This window comes from Gallus gallus, chromosome Z, assembly GCF_016699485.2.
Source record: "Gallus gallus isolate bGalGal1 chromosome Z, bGalGal1.mat.broiler.GRCg7b, whole genome shotgun sequence".
Taxonomy (NCBI): Eukaryota; Metazoa; Chordata; class Aves; order Galliformes; family Phasianidae; genus Gallus; species Gallus gallus.
In genome coordinates this window covers 63,066,687-63,088,919 of record NC_052572.1, presented here as the reverse complement: position 1 = coordinate 63,088,919, position 22,233 = coordinate 63,066,687, and the positions used below count along the sequence as shown (strand labels likewise).

At 37.5% G+C, this 22,233-nt stretch overlaps 1 protein-coding gene across 3 annotated transcripts in view; it reads right to left on the bottom strand.

Annotated features, from left to right (window-relative positions):
* EDIL3 (EGF like repeats and discoidin domains 3) overlaps positions 1 to 22,233 on the bottom strand; it is a 276,166-nt gene that overhangs the window by 58,955 nt on the left and 194,978 nt on the right. For all 3 annotated transcript variants that reach the window (XM_424906.8, XM_004949448.5, XM_040656156.2), the window contains 3 exons: positions 21,299 to 21,480; positions 4,072 to 4,227; positions 2,849 to 2,993 (listed from right to left, as the gene is read on the bottom strand). In XM_424906.8, coding sequence (XP_424906.3) covers positions 2,849 to 2,993; positions 4,072 to 4,227; positions 21,299 to 21,480 — 483 coding nt within the window. The remainder of the gene's footprint in view (positions 1 to 2,848; positions 2,994 to 4,071; positions 4,228 to 21,298; positions 21,481 to 22,233) is intronic.

The following is a 22,233-nucleotide window of genomic DNA, read 5'->3' as shown; positions in this document are numbered from 1 at the left end:
TCATCACCTGTGAAAAATGGTAACTGATATCTGTGTATGTTTAAACCTATCGAGGCATAAGTTTCCAAGTACTTCTTATTTGATGTACATCACTTGAAAAGGAGCAGTGAACTAATGAGGACCGTAAATGTTGGAAAAATGTGGATTATGGCCTGAAAACTGAAAGGATCCACTTGGATCTATGTTGTCTTTACGAGGGAACAATATATTACTCTTCTGAGTCCTGTAAGAGGCTCTCATTCATCACTTCTTTCAAAAAAGCTCAACCTTCCAAAGGAAACATTTAATATCTGATACAGCAGAAACAAAATCATAAATGCATCCACATATGAAGGCTTACGTGCATCCTGTCTTGGACAGTCATTCATGCAGAATTGGGAAAAGTTATGTTTAAAGTGTTAACACCGTGATTTTATTTTCAGAAAGTCAAGACATTTAGAAAATTTTCTTCCTATTAGTAAACATAGGATTCCTCTCTAGATTATACACTGAGGATGAACAAGGGGAGTGACATCTAGTATTAAACAAGGACAAGTATCAAACAATAAAGAGCTTTTATATGAGAGTTTGTGTGAATGGTACGTATAGATAATGTTAACATGGAATAACAGTTGCCAGAAAACAACCGTCCAAAAAGAGGAAAAATACACGCACACTTACATGTGCAAGGTTCCCAAGGACTGTTAAATTCTTGGGACCAACATTCCTCTCCAAAAACCGGCAGCTCAGAAAACCAAGGATTTGCCAAATTTGTCCATGGCTACCAAAACACACCAGCATTAACAGTATATGACATGAACCACATGCAAGAAGGTAACTGTCTGCCAAACACAGATGTGTGAACGCACGAGTAAATTGCATGAGTGAGTGACTGTGTTGTGTGAAGTTATCTGCTTCTGAATAACTACAGTTTGCTCCTACTGCTAGTAACAGCTCAATTAATTAAGGCATTACAATAAATCGTAGATGTAATCTGTGTCTTCTCAGAGATGAATATCCTAAGGTGGAAAGGAAATTTACAACACAGAGGTGTGCAAAGCATGGGGAAAGCAGGAACACAAGGCCATGAACACTGATGTCTGATTTACTGATAATCCACTACACAACCACTGATCACAACTTTCAACAAGCTGTGACCATGGGTCCTTCTGAGTATATATATCTATAGAAGATTAAAAAGAACACTGTGGTTGGACTTCATGATCTTAGAGGTATTTCCCAACCTCAGTGACTCTAATGATTGTAATGAAGTTTGGCTTAAAAAAGATTAGCTTTTAGGATGATCTGTGATGATCATCCTGTGTTGCAACACAGTCTCAGTCACTTTGTCAGTGATTCGTTTCTTAGCACCAGCACTTTTCAGAGAAGCATGCTCTTCTGCGTAAGATAGACCACCTGTAATTAGAGTGAATTAGTCTGCCTCTCTTTATGTACATTCTTCTTTCATTAAGATCAAAACTGATCAGCTGAGCTGCTAAACCAGCTGCCCCTGGTTCTAAGAAATGATGACCTTGAAAGTGTTAGGAGACCACTGAAATCACTTCAGTAGCTTTCACAGTTCTTTGAACAAAACAATTCATGGTCACTCTGGCAAGGACTTGCTCTAAATTGCGGTTCCAGAAATGGAAGACATAAAAGAAAATATAAAAATAAAAATCTAATAGACTAAAGCAGCTAGACAGAATTTTCTATTTACTCTCAAACCTATCTATATTGGAAAAGGGCTACACTGAGATTAATGCATTAACTTTTCATTTCTGAATCTGGTTTTGATGCCACTAGAGGACTGAGAATTATTTAACTCCAGCTGTTTTGATATATCATTCGTGAATTGGATGACTACTGTTTGTACAGTAAGCAGGCAGCCACATAAAAATCATTCTAAAATGAATTCAGTGGAGCGCTCCCCCTGGTAAAAGGTTGATCTCTTGAAAAAGATAAAAAATTTACATGCTTTACTGAATTTGTGAGGGAATACGGTTCTTGAAGAGAGTAGCTAGAGGTCAGGCTTTACATTTTTGAGTTATAACTTCTGCTACTACAAACCTTAAGAAGGTTTATATTGGCTCCACTTACTCTTTTACTTTCTGCTATAAGAAACAATCCCTGCTTCTGCTGGAAACTCACAAAATAAATTTAAACTGAAATCTTGTCCAAAGCAGCCCAGCAAAATAAGTCTGTCTCCAGTCTGAGTGGTGTTTGGCTGCAGCTGAAACACGCTGATACCTCTGAGGATGGCATGTACCTGACCCTCATGAGAAACAACTCAGGTCAGCTTTGGTGCCAGATTTACAAAGTGTTACCGAGCTACCCTACTACTATTGCTGTCCTACTGCAATAGAATATTGCCACTTATTTATATCAGTATCGTGACATAATTTACATAGAAACAGATTAATTGCTGCCTGCCAACTGTATTTCATAAGGTGATTTAGTCCATGCGAATGAAAATGCAGTGCTTGCTTAAAGTCCAGTGAGAGACCTCGTTGAGCCCTACCAGAACCTACAGAGGCCTACAGGAAAGACAGGAAGGGACTCTTTATCAGGGAGTGTAGTGTTAAGGCAAGGGAAAATGGTTTTAGCTGAAAGAGCATAGACTTAGATTGAAAATAAGGAAGAAATTCTTTGTTCAGAGTGCAGTGAGACCCTGGCACAGCTGCCCAGAGAGCTGCGGGTGCCCCATCCCTGGAGGCACTTAGGGCCAGGCTGGATGGGGCCCTGGGCAGCCTGATCTAGGGAGGGGGTAACATGCCCACAGCAAACCACTGGAACTGAGTGAGTTTTAAAGTCCCTTTCAGCTCAAGCCACTCTGTGATTATATGATTCTTGTTCCCTTCAGGGAACCCACCTGATAACTCACAGCCCAGGAGTTCCATTCTCAATGTGCAGTGTCGTCGGCAAACCTGAGGATACAGGCGTATGTACTGTGATTTTATTGGAGGAGTGAAGGAGTTAGCATATGGGGTATTGTTGTCCACATTTCCACGGAACACCTATAAAAAAACAAAATTGTTTTTAAAACATGCCAAGATTGACACTGAAGGTATAATTCATTTCCATGCCTCAGAAAAATCCACTCTTCTGACCTCCTTTCCACGTTTCTCAGAGAGTTTTTCACAGAGAATGCCCCATTTCCTCCACTGCTCAGCAAGGAAATCTTTAAGCAAAACACATTTCTGTTGGCTTGCACCAGTGTGTGTTTGCTACCTGCGCTGAATCAGGGCCTCTATCTTGTCACTCCTGGGAATCTAATCTACTAATGCAATAAATTACATCTTCTTGTCTAATTAGTGCATTAAATAGACCTTATTCAATTTTAACCTTCAATTATCTGCACTGATTGACATTTATTATTCACCTGTACTCCAAGAGCCTGGTCCAGCTCCCAATGAAGTGTACTGTAACCCTCCCACTTATCTCAGTGAGCACTGAATTAAACCTATACACATTCCTCTATTTAGACCTCATTCTAATAGTGTAGACATGCTTTGTTTGTATTTTGTTTTCTTCCCTCATTGCATATTTTTTTTACACAGCAGTTTAATTCCCTGCTTGCATAGGAAAAAACATGTCCAATTCTGCTAAGTGCTTGCACTCTATTTTAATCTATACAGCAAAGGGGATTTTACTGTTTTGCATGTACACCTCTCTTTAAAAACTGTAGACATGCACTTCTCACTGGATGACACTGTGTAGCATGGAGATTAGCACTGATGAATGAGTCCTAAGCTTTAAGGGGTTAACACTAATCTGCCAGTGTAATAAGACTAAATTGAAAACAAAGTAATGAGTAATTACTGGTAAACTAATTAAAATGAAAATCAGATAAGTGTAATAAACAGGATTTTTCTAGCCCTGGGACACAGTATTTATACGACCATCAATTAAAGTATAAGAAATTCTTAGCGGACAGAAAATACAAATTTATTGATTTCTTTTCTGGAATAAAATAAGAACATGGCAAGCTATATCAAGTTGTCTAATAATTAGGCTTATCTACCAGAGATAGCTCAAATTACTGAAGGCGGCTTGACCACGAGACATATTCATACACAGATGACTTAATCTTACCATATCCTCATTTGTGCCTTTTACTTTGTACATTGTCCACGACTTCCCATCATTACTATAAGCAATTTTGTAAGACTTCACATATTCTGGACTTCCAATCCTCTTGGCACCTTGGGTTATAACTCCAGTGACTCGCATCTTCTTCTGCAGGTTTATCTGAAACAGTAAAATGGTACAACATCACTGCGAGTCTGCTGAGGGACACAATTCTGACCCTAGATTGCTTTGATTCCTCCTTTATTTATATTAAAAAAAAAAAAAGAAACAAAACAACAACATATCTGTAACATCTAAAATGTTATCTTTACACCTGTATTAATTACTTCTTTCATTCATTTCAGGTACATACACAGAAAATAAAATGAAAAAAAAAATTGAACAAAAAGCTGACTCAGTGTGTTTCCCACCACTTGGGATGGCAGCCCCAGTACAGGGGTATGCAGAGTCAAGAGATGGATCAAGTGTCTGCCAGCCAGACATTTAAATCCTTTACGGTGTGATCTCAAGATTTTCTCTCACTTGGAAATGTAATCTAGCAACTATTAAGGATTATCAAACATCAGTGTTACAATATCTTTATTATATGGGAAAGTGAGGAAAGAGTATTTTACTGCAGTGTTTTTGGGAGGCACTAGCTATTTCTCTGCTATGTGACTGAAATAGTTAGGCTTCAAATATTTTTTGTCTTTAAAGCAAAAATAAATGTCAGTGTTGCTTTATCACATTTCTCACAATAAGTAATGAATAACCACTCATACATCTGTAGGAGAGAGGAGAAGGTGCATGTAAAAATTAGATTTTTTTTTTTTTTTACAAGATCTTTCTCATAGACACCAGGAAAAGTCAGGAACACTTTGCAGCTATAATGGAGAGAATGAAATAATTTAGTCAGGTATTAATCAGAAGAGATTAGGATCTGTTTGTCCTAGAAAATCTTCTATGCTACTTGTTTCTCAGAGGAAAAGAAAACCACCAACATACTTATATTTGTAAGAGGACAGTTCCTGAGATTACTGCCATTTCAAAATTTATTTAACACAGAGCAGCAAACAGTCAGACACAAAGATTTCTGGAATTCTATTGCAGATTTAACTCTCTGTGTAGAATTTAAGATTATTCATAAATAGACAAGATAGAAAAATATGACATATATTTACAAAATTTATACTAAAAAGAAAATCATCTCCAAAAACAAATTAAAAAGTACAGTCAAACATGAAACAAACATTGATTATCTGCCTTCTATATGTGCTATCCAGTGATATCTTCAGATTTAACTGTTCAGGAAAAGGAAGATCTCAAGGAAGATAACACAATATGAAATAAGTTTTGTTAGTTTTCTTTGATCATTATGCATATATCTAATGTTTCAGATTTACTCCCCCTTCCTTTTCCCTCCCGTCCCCCCCAAATATTAGTATAAGGAAGTGTTTTTGGATGAGGATTTATGTAGAAAATATTTTCTATGTTTACTTGTTTCTAAGGAAAGCATGGCTTTAGCCGCCAGATTAGGGTTATTGCTACACTGCCTCCTTCCCATGCCTCAGCCTCCATCTTTAATGTACAACAAATCAAACACTGCACCTCAAGAAGCAAAATGATGAAAAATCCTCCACCAACAACAACCCAAAATAATCTGCTGAAGAGCTAAATACTACGGCAGAAATTGAAACCTGGAAAAAGAAAAGCACTGCTGAATGAAGGGAAGATTTGATGAAATAATAACCAAAATTAAATGAAAATAATTCAGTTTTTAATACTGCTTTAATATGCCTAATGTTTCACCTCCATTCTTTAAGGATGGAAAAAACCTGCCTTTGTTCTGCTGTATAGCAGCCCCCTCTGTACCCTTACACGGCATCTATACATGTAAATTACACAATCTTAATTCTATATTTAACAGAATCTTTCCTTTTAGCGGCGTTCTCAATCAAGTTCTGAATCATAAATGGAGATCTGGATTTAAACCGTACTGAGCTTGGAATAACTTAGGAAATGAAAACAGGACATGGTGGTTTGCAATCAGGTCCACAGGTTTTGTCAGTGTTTAGAGAAAAATCCTGGTGAAGGGGGAGGAAAAATGCCTTCAAATCCTTGCAGCTTTCTTACATACAGAACCCTCATGAGGCTAACCCCATGACTGCGGTAGCTCCTTTCAGTGTATACGGATATAGCAGGAACTAATTGGCCCTTTGTGTCTGAGTTCCTTTATGGGTTTTAAACTTCTCAAGTCAGAGCTTAGTAAAACACAAACTATTATAACTGTTCAATGGCTATAATGAAGCTGGTGCTGAAAATCTTTCTTACTTAATGTACTTCAGCAGGAAGCACAGTTCCCAGTGTGCAATGTGAACTGGCTCTTTTAGCACTAAAAGCATTTTCAATGCATTTTTTTCTATGGCAATTGTGAAGAAAAACAACTCAGGATGCTCTACTTTGTGTACATAAGAGAAACACAGATTTAGGATTGGAAGTAATATATTCTAATTATATGGTGACTTTGTTTTCAAACAAAGGAGTGAAAATCAACAGGGCAAGAACAAGAGTTTAGCACATCGTTTTATAAAAAGGCAGTAACTTATTTTGGCATAAAGGACCCCTTATCTACCAGGCAAATCAAGGACAAAAGAAGATCCACAGTACTTTGCGGGGCTTAACCCAGTAATTTAAGAATTAATGGATCACAAAGGCTTTGAAAGTGGAAGATGCTTGCATAGAAATCTGAGGAAAGTGTTGCTTAAAAAACCTGATGCATCCTTCCAGCCTGGCTTCCTTCTTCCTTCTAATGTTACTCTGTGAAGAAAGCAGCCCCCTTCATGGTGTTGCGATCAGCTCCCAAGTACAGCAACTTACACATCACTCACTGTGGAGATTTTGGCCATGATGTTTACACATGAATCCCTGTAAGGAGTGCCCACTGCTGCACTTCCTCACGGCACACAGCATCTGAGTAAGGTGCCACCTGATACCCACAACTAATGAATCTCCCTGAAACTGCATTTGTATTTCAGTGCAAACGTTTCTTGTGGCTAGACTAAATGATGAATATTAAATCAAGCAAGTAAAGTTGCATGTAAAAGAAAAGCCATAATCTCATTTAAGTCCATTGAAATCTGATTCTAAATGAAAGAAGTGATGTCTGCCTAATCAAAGAATCATAGAAAGACAGAATCATAGGAGTTGGAAGGGACCCTAAAAAGCCATCTAGTCCAACTCCCCTACAATGAACAGGGAAACCTACAGCTACATCAGGTTGCTCAGAGCACCATCTAGCCTAACCTTGAATGTCTCCAGGGGTGGGACTTCCACAACTCTTTGGGAAACCTCTTCCAGGTGGCACAAATTCATTATGCTGATGCGGAAAGACGGTTGACATACACTCGTATAGTAATAAGACAAGGGGGAATAGTTTTACACTGAGAGAGGGGAGGACTGAGTTAGATATTAGGAGGAAGTTTTTCACTCAGAAGGTGGTGATGCACTGGAACAGGTTGCCCAAGGAGGTTGTGGATGCCCCGTCCCTGGAGGCATTCAAGGCCAGGCTGGATGTGGCTCTAGGCAGCCTGGTCTGGTGGTTGGCGACCCTGCACATAGCAGGGGGGTTGGAACTAGGTGATCATTGTGGTCCTTTTCAACCCAGGCCGTTCTATGATTCTATAACTCTATGATACAGCCAAAGCCAAGCAAAAACAAAATCACTCAGGCAGTGCTCTCAAGTGTGGCACATGCTCAAGAGCTGGGGAGAAATTACACTCTATCAGTTTAAAATATTCCCACCAACCCTTAAATTTCATTTATTTTTGTTTTTTTCAATCAGTATAATCTTCCCAGCGCCATGATTAGACCACTTTTCTCATTGCAGCAGTCTACAGAGCCACTGCCTTTTTCAACAGGAGAGGAAGGAGCATCTTGCCATGTCTTTTGCTCTTAGCACTGATTCTGTAGCAGTAATTTTCACTAGTGTACTTATGTCTTTGATGGCAATGACTCACACAAATCAGTTTTGGGATGCTAAATCATTCAGATGTCTAAACAGATGAAGATTTAGGCAATGTAAATTTAACTGGAATTTAACTTAAAATAAATCCTTGTCAGAAAGTAAGAATAAACGAGAAAGACTATTTTTCTCTGGAGAAAGTGTTAATATGGACAAGGCAAGTTTACAGTTCCTACAGATTGCACAGAATAAAGATAGAGCATTATTTTCAAAGACATTTCAGAACCAACCCTGCAAATCTGTAACACACCTCTGCAGCTTCACTTCTAGGTGTGAGCAAATGGAGGACCCTAAAACTGGAGGGAAACACATCGTATTTGTTTGCCATAAAAAGAGGGAGCTATTTAACCAACTGTCCAAAGAGCTCCACAAAACAAAGTCCAAAAATAACTTCCCAGCATGCTTAACAAACCTTAGAACTGCAGAAAAAAGGCAAAAAGGCATTGTCACAATATGTCAGTGTAACAGAACAAGTGGGTATTCCACCAATGGAAGCTCATATACCTCTGCAATCTGTGAACAAATAATAGAATATTCAGTATGCAGAAGCTATGCACTTGATCAAAAAACAAAAATAAAAATCGGTTGTATCTATCTAATACACATCACTTCATAGAGAGAGAAGAAGGATAAAAAGATGGAGTGACTTTATGCAGATACCATATGCAATGCCCTTGGCCACAAACATAGCCATAATCTTCTCATAAATTGCTGCACTATTAACAATAACACCACTAACATTTAGTACAGAACAGGTTGGCAAGAAGTACACCTTAACAGCAGGCTTCCAAGAAATGCTCAGTTTAATGCCTTTAGAAAGCGTTGGCTCTTTGAAACTTAAAGTGTAGTCTTTGTTCAAAACAGAAATGCAGTTTACGGAGAACAATGATGTTTACCTAGTTCAGTTATGAGATACGATAGCACTGCTATAAATAATTCTCCATATTTTCTGGCATAAAGTATATATTTTTTCACTAAACTTCACTATTGCTCATATAAAAATAGGACTGATCAAGGTTGTACTGGTATGCAAAGATTTATTATAGCAACCCTCCCCTGATAATTTCATCAGCTTTTGAAAGATTGAAATTTAATTTTTTTTAAAGTCATAACACTGTGAAAGCCAGATAGAAAGCTCCCACAGAAACATTTTCTGATGAGAAATAGGGAAATTTGCCAATGAAAATGCTTGTAATAAACTCAGGGAAGGAGTAACCTGTCATGATTCCTGCAAGACTGGGAAATATAATGAGCACGAAAGCTCCCTCCCGTGATTCCCCTTCCATCAGCGCACACTGAACACACTGAATGCTGCTATTTCATTTGGGCAGCATGTCAGGAGCAGGGAGCTGCAGAGCAGGACTTGGAATGTGATGAGGTCCACGAAGGCCAGAACAGGTCAGTTCCTATTATTTTCCCTGCTGCAGAGTATCCACACATCTCGGTGTAAGGTGTTTGTCTGTCTTGCTCGTCTGTAGCTTTTTGTTACACTCCTAACCAGGCCTGTCAGCAGAGCTTCTCCAGTTGGAGCTGAGGGCAGTGATGTGGTCAGGACAACAGCAGAGATACATGCCCTAACCAGCAACCAGACTAGGTAATGCAGTGATTTATCCACGGTGGCACTGCAGCTGTTGCTGTTCTGGATAACAGTTTGTTGCACTGAGAAAAGTCAACATGTTTTATCTTAAGTTCGTGACAGTCTGGGAGAACAAACACAGTCATTTGCTATACGCCACTTTGGAAATGGTAGTTCCTACTGTGACTGCGGGATTGTGCCCTGCAGGCAAATCGATGAAATACCCAGTTATTTCTGAGCACAAACCCTTTTCATTTCACTGAATTCGATGCAGATTCAGCAAAGACTCTTCACAACTTTCCTACTAAATCCTCTGCAAACTCATCCTCCTCATACTGTCATTTCAAGGTGCCTTGCACATTTCTCATCTCATACAGTAAAAACAGAGCTCTCAGGTCTTCCTTGTACTTTCAGCTTAGTCCCAGCCAACCACCTAAAAGCAACTCAACATCTTTGTGTTCTTCAATTAAATAAATTAAATAAAATTGTGTATGTTTCCAGCTAGGCAAGCTGAAACAGAGGTGTAAGCTGGCCTGTTAATTTAATTTTCAAGTCTGTGAAAGGATCAGAATGCAGATCAAAACCCACTTATATGGGAAAATATAAACGTATACATAAATAAAACAGGGACTATACATAAATAAAAACAGGGACTATTTGGGCCAAACTGTAATGTTAACATGAAGGACCGTATGTTATGAATATAAAAAAAAAAATCTCACTTTGACTTTTTTGAAAATATTCACTCTGTGCCTCAAAGTGTTTACATAATTAGAGAGACTAAAAACATGCTTAGTCTGTTTCTTATTATTAAGCCATTATTTTAGTCCCAAAGGTAGTTGTTATGAATGACATTAACTGGATGATATGAATTATTTAAATACTGGTATATTTAGCCTGCCATCTCAAATAGAGGTCCATAATCAATCTCACATTGCTTAGAGGCCTGCAGCCTTGTAAAATTTCTTCTCATTTACAAATTCCTGATTAACTCGGTATTATATATATATATAATATATATATATATATATATATTATACACCTGCATTTTAAGATTAGCTAAGAAACGCTGGAGTCATTTATTGCTATCGTTAACTCTGAATCATCTTCACGTAGAATGGCCTGGGTTGAAAAGGACCACAATGATCATCTAGCTTCAACCTCCTGCTATGTGCAGGGTTGCCAGCCACTAGACTAGACTGCCCAGAGCCACATCCAGCCTGGCCTTGAATGCCTCCAGGGATGGGGCATCCACAACCTCCTTGGACAACAGAAAAGAACTTCCCCAAAATGTCTAGAATAAATCTTAAATTGCCAGTTAAAGAAAGTGCAAATAACAACAGCTGTCAAAGAAAATATCTGGATGTATTTCTGCATGTAAAATAGTTCTGATCAATAGAGGTTGATATGTAGATCTCATAGAGGTTGGGATGTAAAATGACTGCAGAAACAAACATGCACTTTTCTTTTAAGCTGATGTGAAAACTCCAGTAAAAACTTTGATAATAAATATGACCTACTCTTATCCCAACAAGGACAACTGGGAAGAATTCTTATTTGGACTCTGGCATGCTTTTCCTAGATCCTATATATCTTCTCAAATGAGGATACTGTGATTCAGAAGGAAATGTGCTACAAAATGACAAATCAGATGAAGAAAATCTCTTCATTAGTTCTGAATGTTAAAGCTAAGCCTGAAGTTAAACACATCGACTGAGAGATGGAAGCTGAAGCAAAAACTGAAATAACTGAGAACACACAGGAGATCAGACTTCCCTGGCACTGTGGGATTTCTACTAGGGGTTTTACACATTCCCAGACAATTTTAACACACAGGATAACTGAAGCTACTTAGTTCCTTCGCCAGAACACAGTCAGTAAAGGATAGTATTGATATCAAATGGATAACAATCTTTGTAGAGAGCACTTCTTAACCACAATTCACTACCCTGTCTTTCTTTTTTTTAATGCAGTGTATCTATAGAAATTATTATAACTGTAGAGGAAGGTGAAGAGATTCACTGAAGATTGATTTCATAGGCCATAGTTGCCATGGGCTATGCAAAGGAAAGACAGCCCTTCCTATGTCATCTTAGCTATGTTAATTTTGGGAGATGCTAAGGATCTAAATTTGGTCTGGATTTTTTTGCAGGGAGTCCATGAGAAACATTACTTCCTTAGTCTGTAATCCAATAGTGTTTTTAATTCCTAAATGACTCATGATGTAATATTTCAGTTTTTGTAACATGAAATACATAAAAAATACATCACAAAACACACATCTTTACATCTTTTCCTTCTTGGTCCAAATTCCTTCTGAATACCTTCCATGAAACACCTTCTTGAATCCCCATTTTCCAACAGATCTGGCAACCACAGATGGCTTTATGCTGCCTATTATGATGACCATAGCATCTTTATGTTCTTCCCATGTATCTGCTAATAGCTTGTCTCGTTAGTCTAAAGTCTTTTTCACTGTCAGTTTATAGAAGACCCAAAGAACGTTGAAATTCCAGTTGTAATTAAAACTTCCTGACTGATATGGTTATGCTGATAATAATTAGAGCAACTGTTAGAACGTGTTCACTTCGTGACACAATTTGTGGAAGAAATACAAATGGGAAAATAGGAGTACATGAAAGCAATGCTTCCTACATATTATCAACTTTGAAAATAATCTGTTGGTTGCTATGAGACTGGTTGAGTAGGGAGAGAGGCACTAGATGGACACAAGTGGAGTGAAGAGGTAGACTAATAAGCACACAGGTGGCAGATGGCTTTGTGTCTGCTGAAAAGACTATGTCACCCGTATGATTTTGCCACCCACAGATGCTATTACAGAAAATGGAAAATAGGCTTGAATGTTTAATCCCTCCTGAATCCTGTGAAACTGGCTGAATATTGGTCGAATCAGAATAAATAAACCCATACTTTCCATTATCCCTTCAAATTAATAATCAATAGACAAAAAAGTTAATATTTAAGTGTAGTTATCCTTGAGTAACTACAGGAAAACAAAACAAAACAAAACAAAACAAACAAACAAACAAAAAAACCAAAGAGACTTTCCTATCATTTTAATTAGCCCTGCATTTTTCCTTAAAACAAATTTTCTTTCTATAGAAGCTGCTAGGCAATAGATTTAATTAAAATGCAAAACACTGCTTGGCTTTGCAATAGACCAACAAAAACCCTCCTCAAAACTGGCAAAATATCATTGAGAACGTTGGACTTGAACAGTGTCTCTTAATCTTAACCACTCATGGAATATGGTTACAGGAATGTGAGAGTAAAACTCACTCTTACTTTTCAGTCCACAGTTCCAGTGAAGTCAGCTGACAAGCATGAATCATCATTTCCAGCAGAGGTCAAGGACTATGAGTTTACTTTATACCCTGTTTCTTGCTTTAATATTGTGGTGCTGGCAACGCCTACACTCACCATGTAGGACTGTAAGTTTTCTACAATACCTCTAAAATCACAGAGATGCTCTGAGGTACAGCCAGGGACTGCAGCTTCTTGAAAGCTGAGGCTGTGTCAGTTTTGCCACCATTTCCACCAAGTAGATTGCTCTGCAATTCTGTTACTTATCATATGAACTCAGCGCACAGATAAGTTTATATGCATGTCTCTGTGCCATGCAAAAATACCTCTGTATCCCAAGCTCTACCTGTAGTGAAGTAACTTAAAACAGTCTTCCTAGAAGTAAGGCCTAGCAGAAGACCACCTGTAAGCAAGAATTATTTAGTTTGCCATCCTGAACATTTACGACCCAAAATATGATCTGTCTGAGTAACTCATACCACCATAGCATCATCTAACTGGTATATATGGTGTCATTCTCACTGGGGAATGATGATGCCCACACATTTTTCCAGTACAGTTCGTTGGCCTCCATGTAGGTGTGAGGGAATCTCTATGTCATTTGCTGTTGGAGCAAGAAACTGGACAGACACACATTTGCTCAGTTAAGTCTATCACCATTTGCTGTTTTGATTACCATGATAAATGTGACAAATCATTAGTTCAAAATATATGTAAAGGTACATGAAACAATGTGTTTAAAGGTACTGTTACTTCAGCCATTCAGCTCCACTACAGAAAATTATTATGGAACGCTGATGCACAGGCTGACAGAGCATGCTATGGATAGTGTTTGTAACAGCACCAAGTTTTTGTTGCCATGGGAATGCTAACACTGAACTGACTGTTTCTGTGCATTTGAAACCTCAATCAAAAGTTGTTTGAATATGTATGTGTGTGGGTGTTTGTGTGTATGAAGAATGAAACTAAGAGATTTAAGATAATATCAAATAGATAACGAGATATGGGACACAAGGGAGTATCGGGATGATTACAGTAGGAAACAGGCGTCTAGTCCTTTTGTTTCCTTGTCTGAGTAGATAAACAACATATTTTTTTTTGTCTGTAAGCTAAAGATTTAGACAATGATGGAGATCTACAGTTTGCAGACATTGGTTTTGAGTTCACTGAAGTTGATTAACTTCTAGCAAACTCTGACCATTTGAAAAACTTTTCCAATTTCTGTGGTTCTAAAGTCCTGTGTAGGGCTGTTCTGAGAGAATTCAGAAGAACTACTGTTACTAGTTTCTGTTCTCTTCTGCCAAGGGCTTTCAGGTACTTATTGTCACTTTTTAATACTTGCCAAAGAAATCCTCATTTGAAACTAAGTAAAATTTTGGATTGTTGACAAAAAATGAGCATTTAACTTACCAGATTAAGTCTTTGTGTATGGTTTAAATCACCTTACATGATGGCTCTCAGATCATATTTCATGAGGTTCACTTGGCCACATTATACTAAGCTAAGAGCTATATTAAGTAATATTAAATATTTAATCTATGATGACAGGTATTTTTGGAAGCTGATACAACAGTATTCATGAATGAGGAAATGAACTTTGACAAAATGAATGGTTTGACAGATGGCCGTTTGCTTAGAGCTCTTACTAACAGCTGTTTGAATGAATGTTCTGCAAGACCTCTGTGTGTTTTAGGTTTTATCATTTTATTAGCAAATAGTTATCATCTGGTATATACTTGCTCTTTGGAAGTTCTTGATGTGGAAGCTGCTATTTTTTTTCCCTGCTTTTTTGTGTGTGTGTGGGGGGAAAGTTTATATTTTACTCTTTCCTGGCTGAGGATGAGAAGGATGGAACTTAAACAGCTTGTTTGACATTGTTTGTGTGTTAGAGTAGTTATGAGTGAACACAATTAATTATGCCAGTGTTACAGACTGTAAGCCCTCAAAAAGAGAGGCTGAGAACCAGAGTTCAGACTGAGGCTACAGGGGTTGTGGTAGGTACCTATGTGGAAAAAAAAAAAAAAGATATTAAGCTACAAATAAAAAAAATATTGCATTCTGCCAAACCGGAACACTATTTCAATATGTTTGGAATAAATAATAAAAAAAGAAAAAGTAAATCAGAATAAAAGCATCAGTAATGTCTAAATAACGTAGAAACAGGAATTTAGATCCTATGAAACAAGTATCCTAATGAATAGAGTGCAATTTTTGTCTTAACTTGCGAATTTTAAATACAAATTCTTCAAACATATTAATATTATAATTAGTCCACAGAGGCATTTTGGTGAATGCTGTGAATGGGCAACACCGTGGTGTTTTGTTTTCTCTGGATGAACAACGTCATCTCCCATACAGCGTGCAGGCTCTGTGCGCACCCTCCAGAGAACTGAACATTTCCATGCATTTTATGGGATGCCTACTAGACTGCTACTTAATTCATCCTTCTGATTTGTGCTGTGGAAACATACAAGAATTACATTTCTGTGACTCCAAGTAGACTTATCTGATCTTAAAATTCTAAATTATTACAGGAACCCGAGAAAGCTTTAGGCAGAACCTGCTGGTGTAGATATCACTTTCTAATTGAGAATCTCAGTGGGAAGACTACTTACAGTTCCAAGAAGTGTAACAAGAAAAGATTTTTTTTTAAGCTGCAAAGGTTAGCAAAAAGAAAAAGAAGTAATATTTAAAAGTAGCATTAAAAAAAACCACCAACAACACAATATTTAAAAAGTAATATTTAAAACAACTCATTTTTTTTTTAAATCAGAATACTAATATATGCAAATTGCCAATGAGACGTTGGGCAGCTTTTCAATTAATCTGTGATATCTCTCAACATGGAGTTGTATCTACGTTTCACGATGTAGTTTCAGAAAAACTGTTTAGTGAACAAATTAAAAAATGCTTTAGCATTTTGTTTCCATATTCTAAATAAGACTTCTAGATTTTTGATTTTCAAAATATATTTGATATTTAAAAAACGATTTAAGAAACAAAAACGGTATAAAGTAGACACAGAAAGAAGTTAGTTGTAAGATGAAAGTGCATTTAATTCCAACCCTGAACTAAATCCTCTTCCTTCTCATAGTAATAAAGAAAATATTTCAATCTTTTTATTTGAAAGACAACTTGCAACAACGTAAATGAATTGGGAGAAACAATTCTTTATATTTTAGTGATTGAAAACTAAACACTTTTTTATTCTACAATTTAATATCTTATATACAACAATCTCCTGTTCAGGCCCTCAACCACAGTACTTAGTTCATTTTCTTAGTATTCTCTGAATGTAGCGTATGCTCAAATCTGCTCGCTGTGCCTGTGGATTATTACTGACCATATAAAAACAATTTCCATGTCCAAAAGACCTCAGAACCCTTAAAAGAAAAAATGGTGATAGCTTCTCGTATACTGCCACAATTGCTGCTATTATCAGGCTTGCTCCTCATAGGTATCTTCTCAATCACATTCTGGAGAGAACCACGATTTCAGGATCCCATGTTCTCAGATGTGACAGCTCAGTCACCATGGAACAGCAGCAATTACACGGCCACCAGCAGGTACTGATCTTTTCCGCTCCTTGCCTAATTGAGCAGCCACAGCCAGCACCAGGAAATTAAGTTTACCCCATCTTTCCCTTAGTTAAAACTTCACCGCACACTCAGAGTTTTACTGTCTGATCTGAAATCTGCTACCTTTCACCCTACATCTCTTGTGTGCCTTCATGCACCATCTTACCTTGTTCTAATACTGCCACATGCTTCTGAGGATGTTCTTAGTGTTCCCTATGATTTAGCTTCCAACAAATCTCAGCATGATCTTCAATACAGTGGTAGAAACCACTAGAGTTCTGCTGAGAGCTCCTTCTCCACTGCAGGTTCCCTGATACAGGTGGTGTAGGTCCTACTATTCTTGGGCCAATTAAGCTTTAAATAGGTTGATCTATGACCTATTGCACTTACCTTTTTTTTTTTTTCCCCTTACCGGACAGAAAGATCATAACTACTGCAGATGTCTGAAGAAACAAGGCTCTTATATTATGGGATAATATTCACTAACCTCCCTTTCTCATCTGTAAGCATGGTTCTTCAGATGCACTCTTTCTCCAGAGTTACTCATACATCTTAACTGCACAGTTAAAAAATTTTGGTACTGTATACTGTTCCTTATATTGCTAGTTATGCCAAATTATTCTATCTTGTCTTACATTGTTCTTTATGACATTCCATTTTACATATTTTATGCACGTCCATTAGGGCTGAAGTCTTTGCATATTACATGAATAATAACTGCAGTGACACAAAAGAGAATACTATTATATGGAAGGAAATTGGCCATGAACAGGAGAAAGGTAAGTTAAGAAATGCAAGGTTTGGTTAGTGAAAATGGGACAGAGGAATCAATGTAATGCATAGGTATGGATGTTAGGTTGGAAATCACTAGAGAGGAGCTAAATTTAGAAGATCTTGTTTCCAGCCTTGTTTCAGATTAGCTGTTCTTACTAAAATATTAAAATTTTATTTCAGGAGGGCAGAGCACAGTATAGAAGTGAGTGGGAAGAAGAATGATGAAAACAGAAAAAATCAGACAAGAAGGGGAAAGAGGGATGACTGAAGTGTATGTGAGAGTCATAGTGAAAATTTAGGATTTGGTCCATTCCCCTGAATCTAAAATTAATTTGCAAGTGGTGCAGAGAGAATATGATCAACAGTCCTGCCCATGGCCATCTGTATTCTGATCTGTACTGCCTTAGGAAAATTCAGATGTGAACAATGTGGAAGGAAAAACAAAGATATGAACTATGTGGAAGGAAAGAGTAGAGTCAGAATAAAAAGAAACAGCATATTTTAAAGACATGAATGCAAAAGGACAAAACAGTAAAGAAAAGTCAGTACTCTCTTAAGAAAAGAGTTATGACAAAAATAGTTTTATCAGAAAAGGCAAAGTGACCATTTTGACAGACTGAACAATTCTGGAAACATAAAATTGTGGAAACATGGGAAGACAGTGAGATTTTTCCTCACTGTATTCTAAAATATTAAATGTTAATGCCACTCATCAAGCAGTGAACTGTACACACGAGTGTTATTTTATCAGTGTCAACCTATGCAGGGAAACAGAGATCAGCAGAACTTTAAAAGGGAGATGCAAGTTACTCCAACTTTAATTTGCTTTGAAAAGCATGGTCACTGACCCTTTAAATCACAAGCCAATTATAAGCATTGTAGTGCCATTATTAATTACATGCAGAGAGTGTAAATTTAAAATGGCAATTTCAATTTTCAGTTCATTTAGAGAATGCAGAAAACAAAATTGCATACTAATTAGTTCATGAGTGTCAGACACCTGAAAGATTAGAGAAAAAAATCTGCACTCTGCAAGTTTTAAGTAAAGCACTCAAGCCCTTCATTTGTCAAGCTACATATAAGTAAAGAAATTAAATGACAGAAAAATGGTAATGATGGAACAAGGTACAAACAGGCACAGGCCCATATATAATCACACTCTGTGGGATACATCTGCTTCCTTTAGCATTTATTTAGCATTAGAAATTGTAGTAGAGTAACAGGCTACTGTGTCAGGTTCACTGCACTAAATGTTTATTTGCATTTCCTAAAATCGCATTTCTGATTTCACAAGTTTCCACTCACTCTCTATCATACATTCATGTTGTTTTTCAAGAGCCATACTCAGGACCTGATGCTCCATCTCTCAGACCAATGTGGAGAAGGTCCCAAATGCAGACCCTACATATTAGGATCCAGGAAGAAGCTGGCTGACAGGAGCAGTTACTCCACAAGACCAAAAGAGAGCTAGCCAGAAACTCGGTACAAATGTGAGTATTATGACTGAAGAAGCATCTCTCTGGCCATTACAGATGCTGACCACATACTAGATATGGGATTTCTGTTTTTTTCTTCTCTCAACAGAAACTGTTCACTCTTACAGGTGACAGGCCTGTCTCGAGCACCTGTCTCTTAGTGTGTACTGCATTCTTGAAGAATAAGATGGGGTTCTAGTATAAAGGACTACTATGCAATGCCTAAGTGTGAATTTCTGAGGTACTCTATCCTTCTCAAATCAAAATCAGGTGTCTCCAGAACTACTACTCCTCTAGAAGCATCATCTCTGTACCAAAGTAAGATCTTCTGACCCCATGTGCTTCAAGAAGCAAAGTCATCTTCTTGATGACTCATCATGAAAAGAACAATTCTCTCAAGACACAAACTTATTTTTCTTTGCAAAGAGTATTTTTCTTTTTGTTCTGGACTCCGGTAAAAATATCAGCAAGTTCTTTGATAATTATAGACCAAAGTTTACTTTTAAGGAAAGATGAGAAAAAAGGAATTATATTGCTTACTACACATCAATTATATCAATTAATTAGATTTTAGTAATTCCTTACATACTACGATTGTCAAAATTAGAGAATAACCCACAGGTGATTGGTGCTACTTAGATTGAGATGTTAACTCAAAAAATCTGCAGATTTTTAAATGTGATGCCTTGGGCTGAGATCTGTGTATTTTCTCAATTGGTCCAACATTCCTTCCAGGTAAGATTAAAGGAAAGACATATCCAGGCTAGCTAGGGCTTTGAACAACCTGGTCTAGTGAGAGGCATCCCTGCTTATAGCAGGGGGATGGGAACTACATGATCTTAAATATCCCTTCCAACCCAACCCATTCTACGATTCTGCAGTCTGGACAGAAATTTTCACATCTGTCTGAGGGCTTCCTCAATGCAGGGCTGTGGCTTTGCTGAGTACAAACATGGAAGTAACTGACCACTGACAGCCTGGATCCTGTCCATCTTCTACTAAAGGCATGTTCAGGGGGCCAATGCTAACTGACTCTGGCTTCTTCCTCCAGAATATTTAATAAAGCACATGCTCTAAAGCAGCCGAAAAGCTACTGTAAAATGGATGCTTTTCATTATCCGTTCAAATTACAATAGCTTTCCACTCCACATAGTTCTCCTCAAGTTCTTTTGTGTTATTGTTTCCAGGTCTTTTTCAGTGTATAAATTTCACAAACTTCCTAACCCCTCTGGTCAGAAGAAAACTGACTTAAGATACACTGAAGGACCTTTGTGTTTTCACTCTGCAGTGAATAACAAACAGCAACACAAGCTTCATTTTTCTGAACTGACAAAACCCGGCATTCTCACAGCAGCTCCAGAGGACTTCATCAAGCAGTGCTTTGCGCCTGTTCTCCAAACAAGAAAAATGAACAGGCAATCCTGTAGGCTTTTTTTCCAAAACATCTGGGAACTGCTCAGGAAAACCTCAAGCAGCAGACTTGAACAAAAATTCTGCAGTGCACACAAGGGTAAGTTCAACAGTAGTGTGTCTGGCACAGCTAAGGGACTAACAGACAGCTTAACTCAGTGCTAGTGCACAAGATGCTCAGTACCATCCTCTGCTATTCCCATAGTGTGAGGGATGGAGCGAAGCTCCCTCTCATATTTACTCACATATTTACTATAGTGACTTTTTTTCTTAGAATTTAGCTGAACATGGCAAAGCTCAGTCCAGTTTTCACATAATAAAAACACCACAGAAGTAAAGATCAATAACCATCACTACATAATCATTATCTTCATTAAAATACAACTATAGGACTTCGCATTGCAATGCTTCATGACTTTTACCAAAGTCAACTGTTGTGAGCAAAGAAATCCAGTCCACAAAGTGGAGCACCACCATTTAAATCATTCTAGCCATAATATCCTTAAGCAGGTGTCAAAAAAAAATGCACTTTCAGCCCCATGGATGGGGCTTTTATGGATACTTTCAACCCCCACAGCTATTTCAACCTTAATTACAACAGTTCCTGTTACTTTCAGCAAGGTGCGTGCAATGCTTAACCTACGTGCATGGAGCAGCTCAGCAGAGAGCACAAACAAATCCCAAAGGCTCTGGTACAGCCAAGACTGCATTAAAGAAGTCCAGAATTATGCCCAAGGAGTGTGTCAAAGTACCTCCACCAAGAGATATCGCTGCTAAATGCTACTAACAACCTAATGAGTAAATGTAGCATATGTGGAAAGCTGCTCCCTTGAAAAGTCTTTATAAATTCACTTCTGTGGCTTAGAGTCACAATAGAACACATGCACGCACTTTTTAAATTAAAAAGATTTGTGCATTTGCAAAGTTCAGATTATTCCTCTTTTGCAACTAAATAGTCCCTTTTAGTCTAGGCTACATTTCTGACAGTGAAAAAGAATCTAGCTGTTAGATTACCACTTGTCTTCATCAGTTCCTTAAGTGACTCTGGCAACTGAATCAAGGAGATTTTTTTCTCCTCAGCTCCATCTGTTACCTGAATCCACGGCCATCTGTCATTTTCTGCAGCAGTCCAAGCGTTCACAAGACCCTTCTTATTAAGTCGTGCATAGTACGGATACCATTTCTGGAGTCCAAAGAGAGCTCGATGAGTGGATGATGCAGTAATTTGTTGATTTGACACAATTCCTCCTTCTATCCCTAGTGGGCCAGAGCATCCTGTGGAAATAAAAAATGTATGCAACTGAAATTATTATTTACTCTTCTGAGTCCCAAATGGCTGTAATTATGAATAGCATACAAATAGCTTCAGAATAACAAGTCAAATACCTTACAAGAAGAGACTTAGACCACTTGAAGTATTTTCTTTTTGTAAAAGTTAAAAAAGCGAGCAAATAGTTTGTATATAAATATTCCCACTATGAACTTAATGAAGTAGGTAAAATTTCAATATTTTTAAAGTTTGTTGTCCCTGAAGAATTCTGAGTTTCAGTTCTACAGATGCCAACATTAAGAAAATTATCCTTAGATTCAAATACTGAAATAGGTGATAAAAGCAAACTCAAAATTCTGTAATTATACTAAAGTTCATATTCCTTGTGCAGTGAAAGTCAGCATTTGGCCAATGCACTTCAACGTGTCACTGCAGCCATCTTTAGAAATATGCATCTAGAAATATGCTATTGTGCAGTTACAATGAAAATAGTTAAATACATCTAATAAGCAAACCACAAAGTATGTAATTAACTGTATTGTTCCAATGCTCCAATTTCATGAGTAGTATTCCTCCGTAACACCACTGTTCAAATACCTGTGTATATAATTGCTTTAAAATCAAGATTTTTTTTGCATATATTGTTTTCTGAAGCCAAATGCAAACTAAATTGCTGCTTTGTTTACAGGAAGCTTTGTTTTTTTTGTGCTCTGAAAGAAGAAAGTAAAATCTCCACAGGTGAGTTCGAAATGCATTAG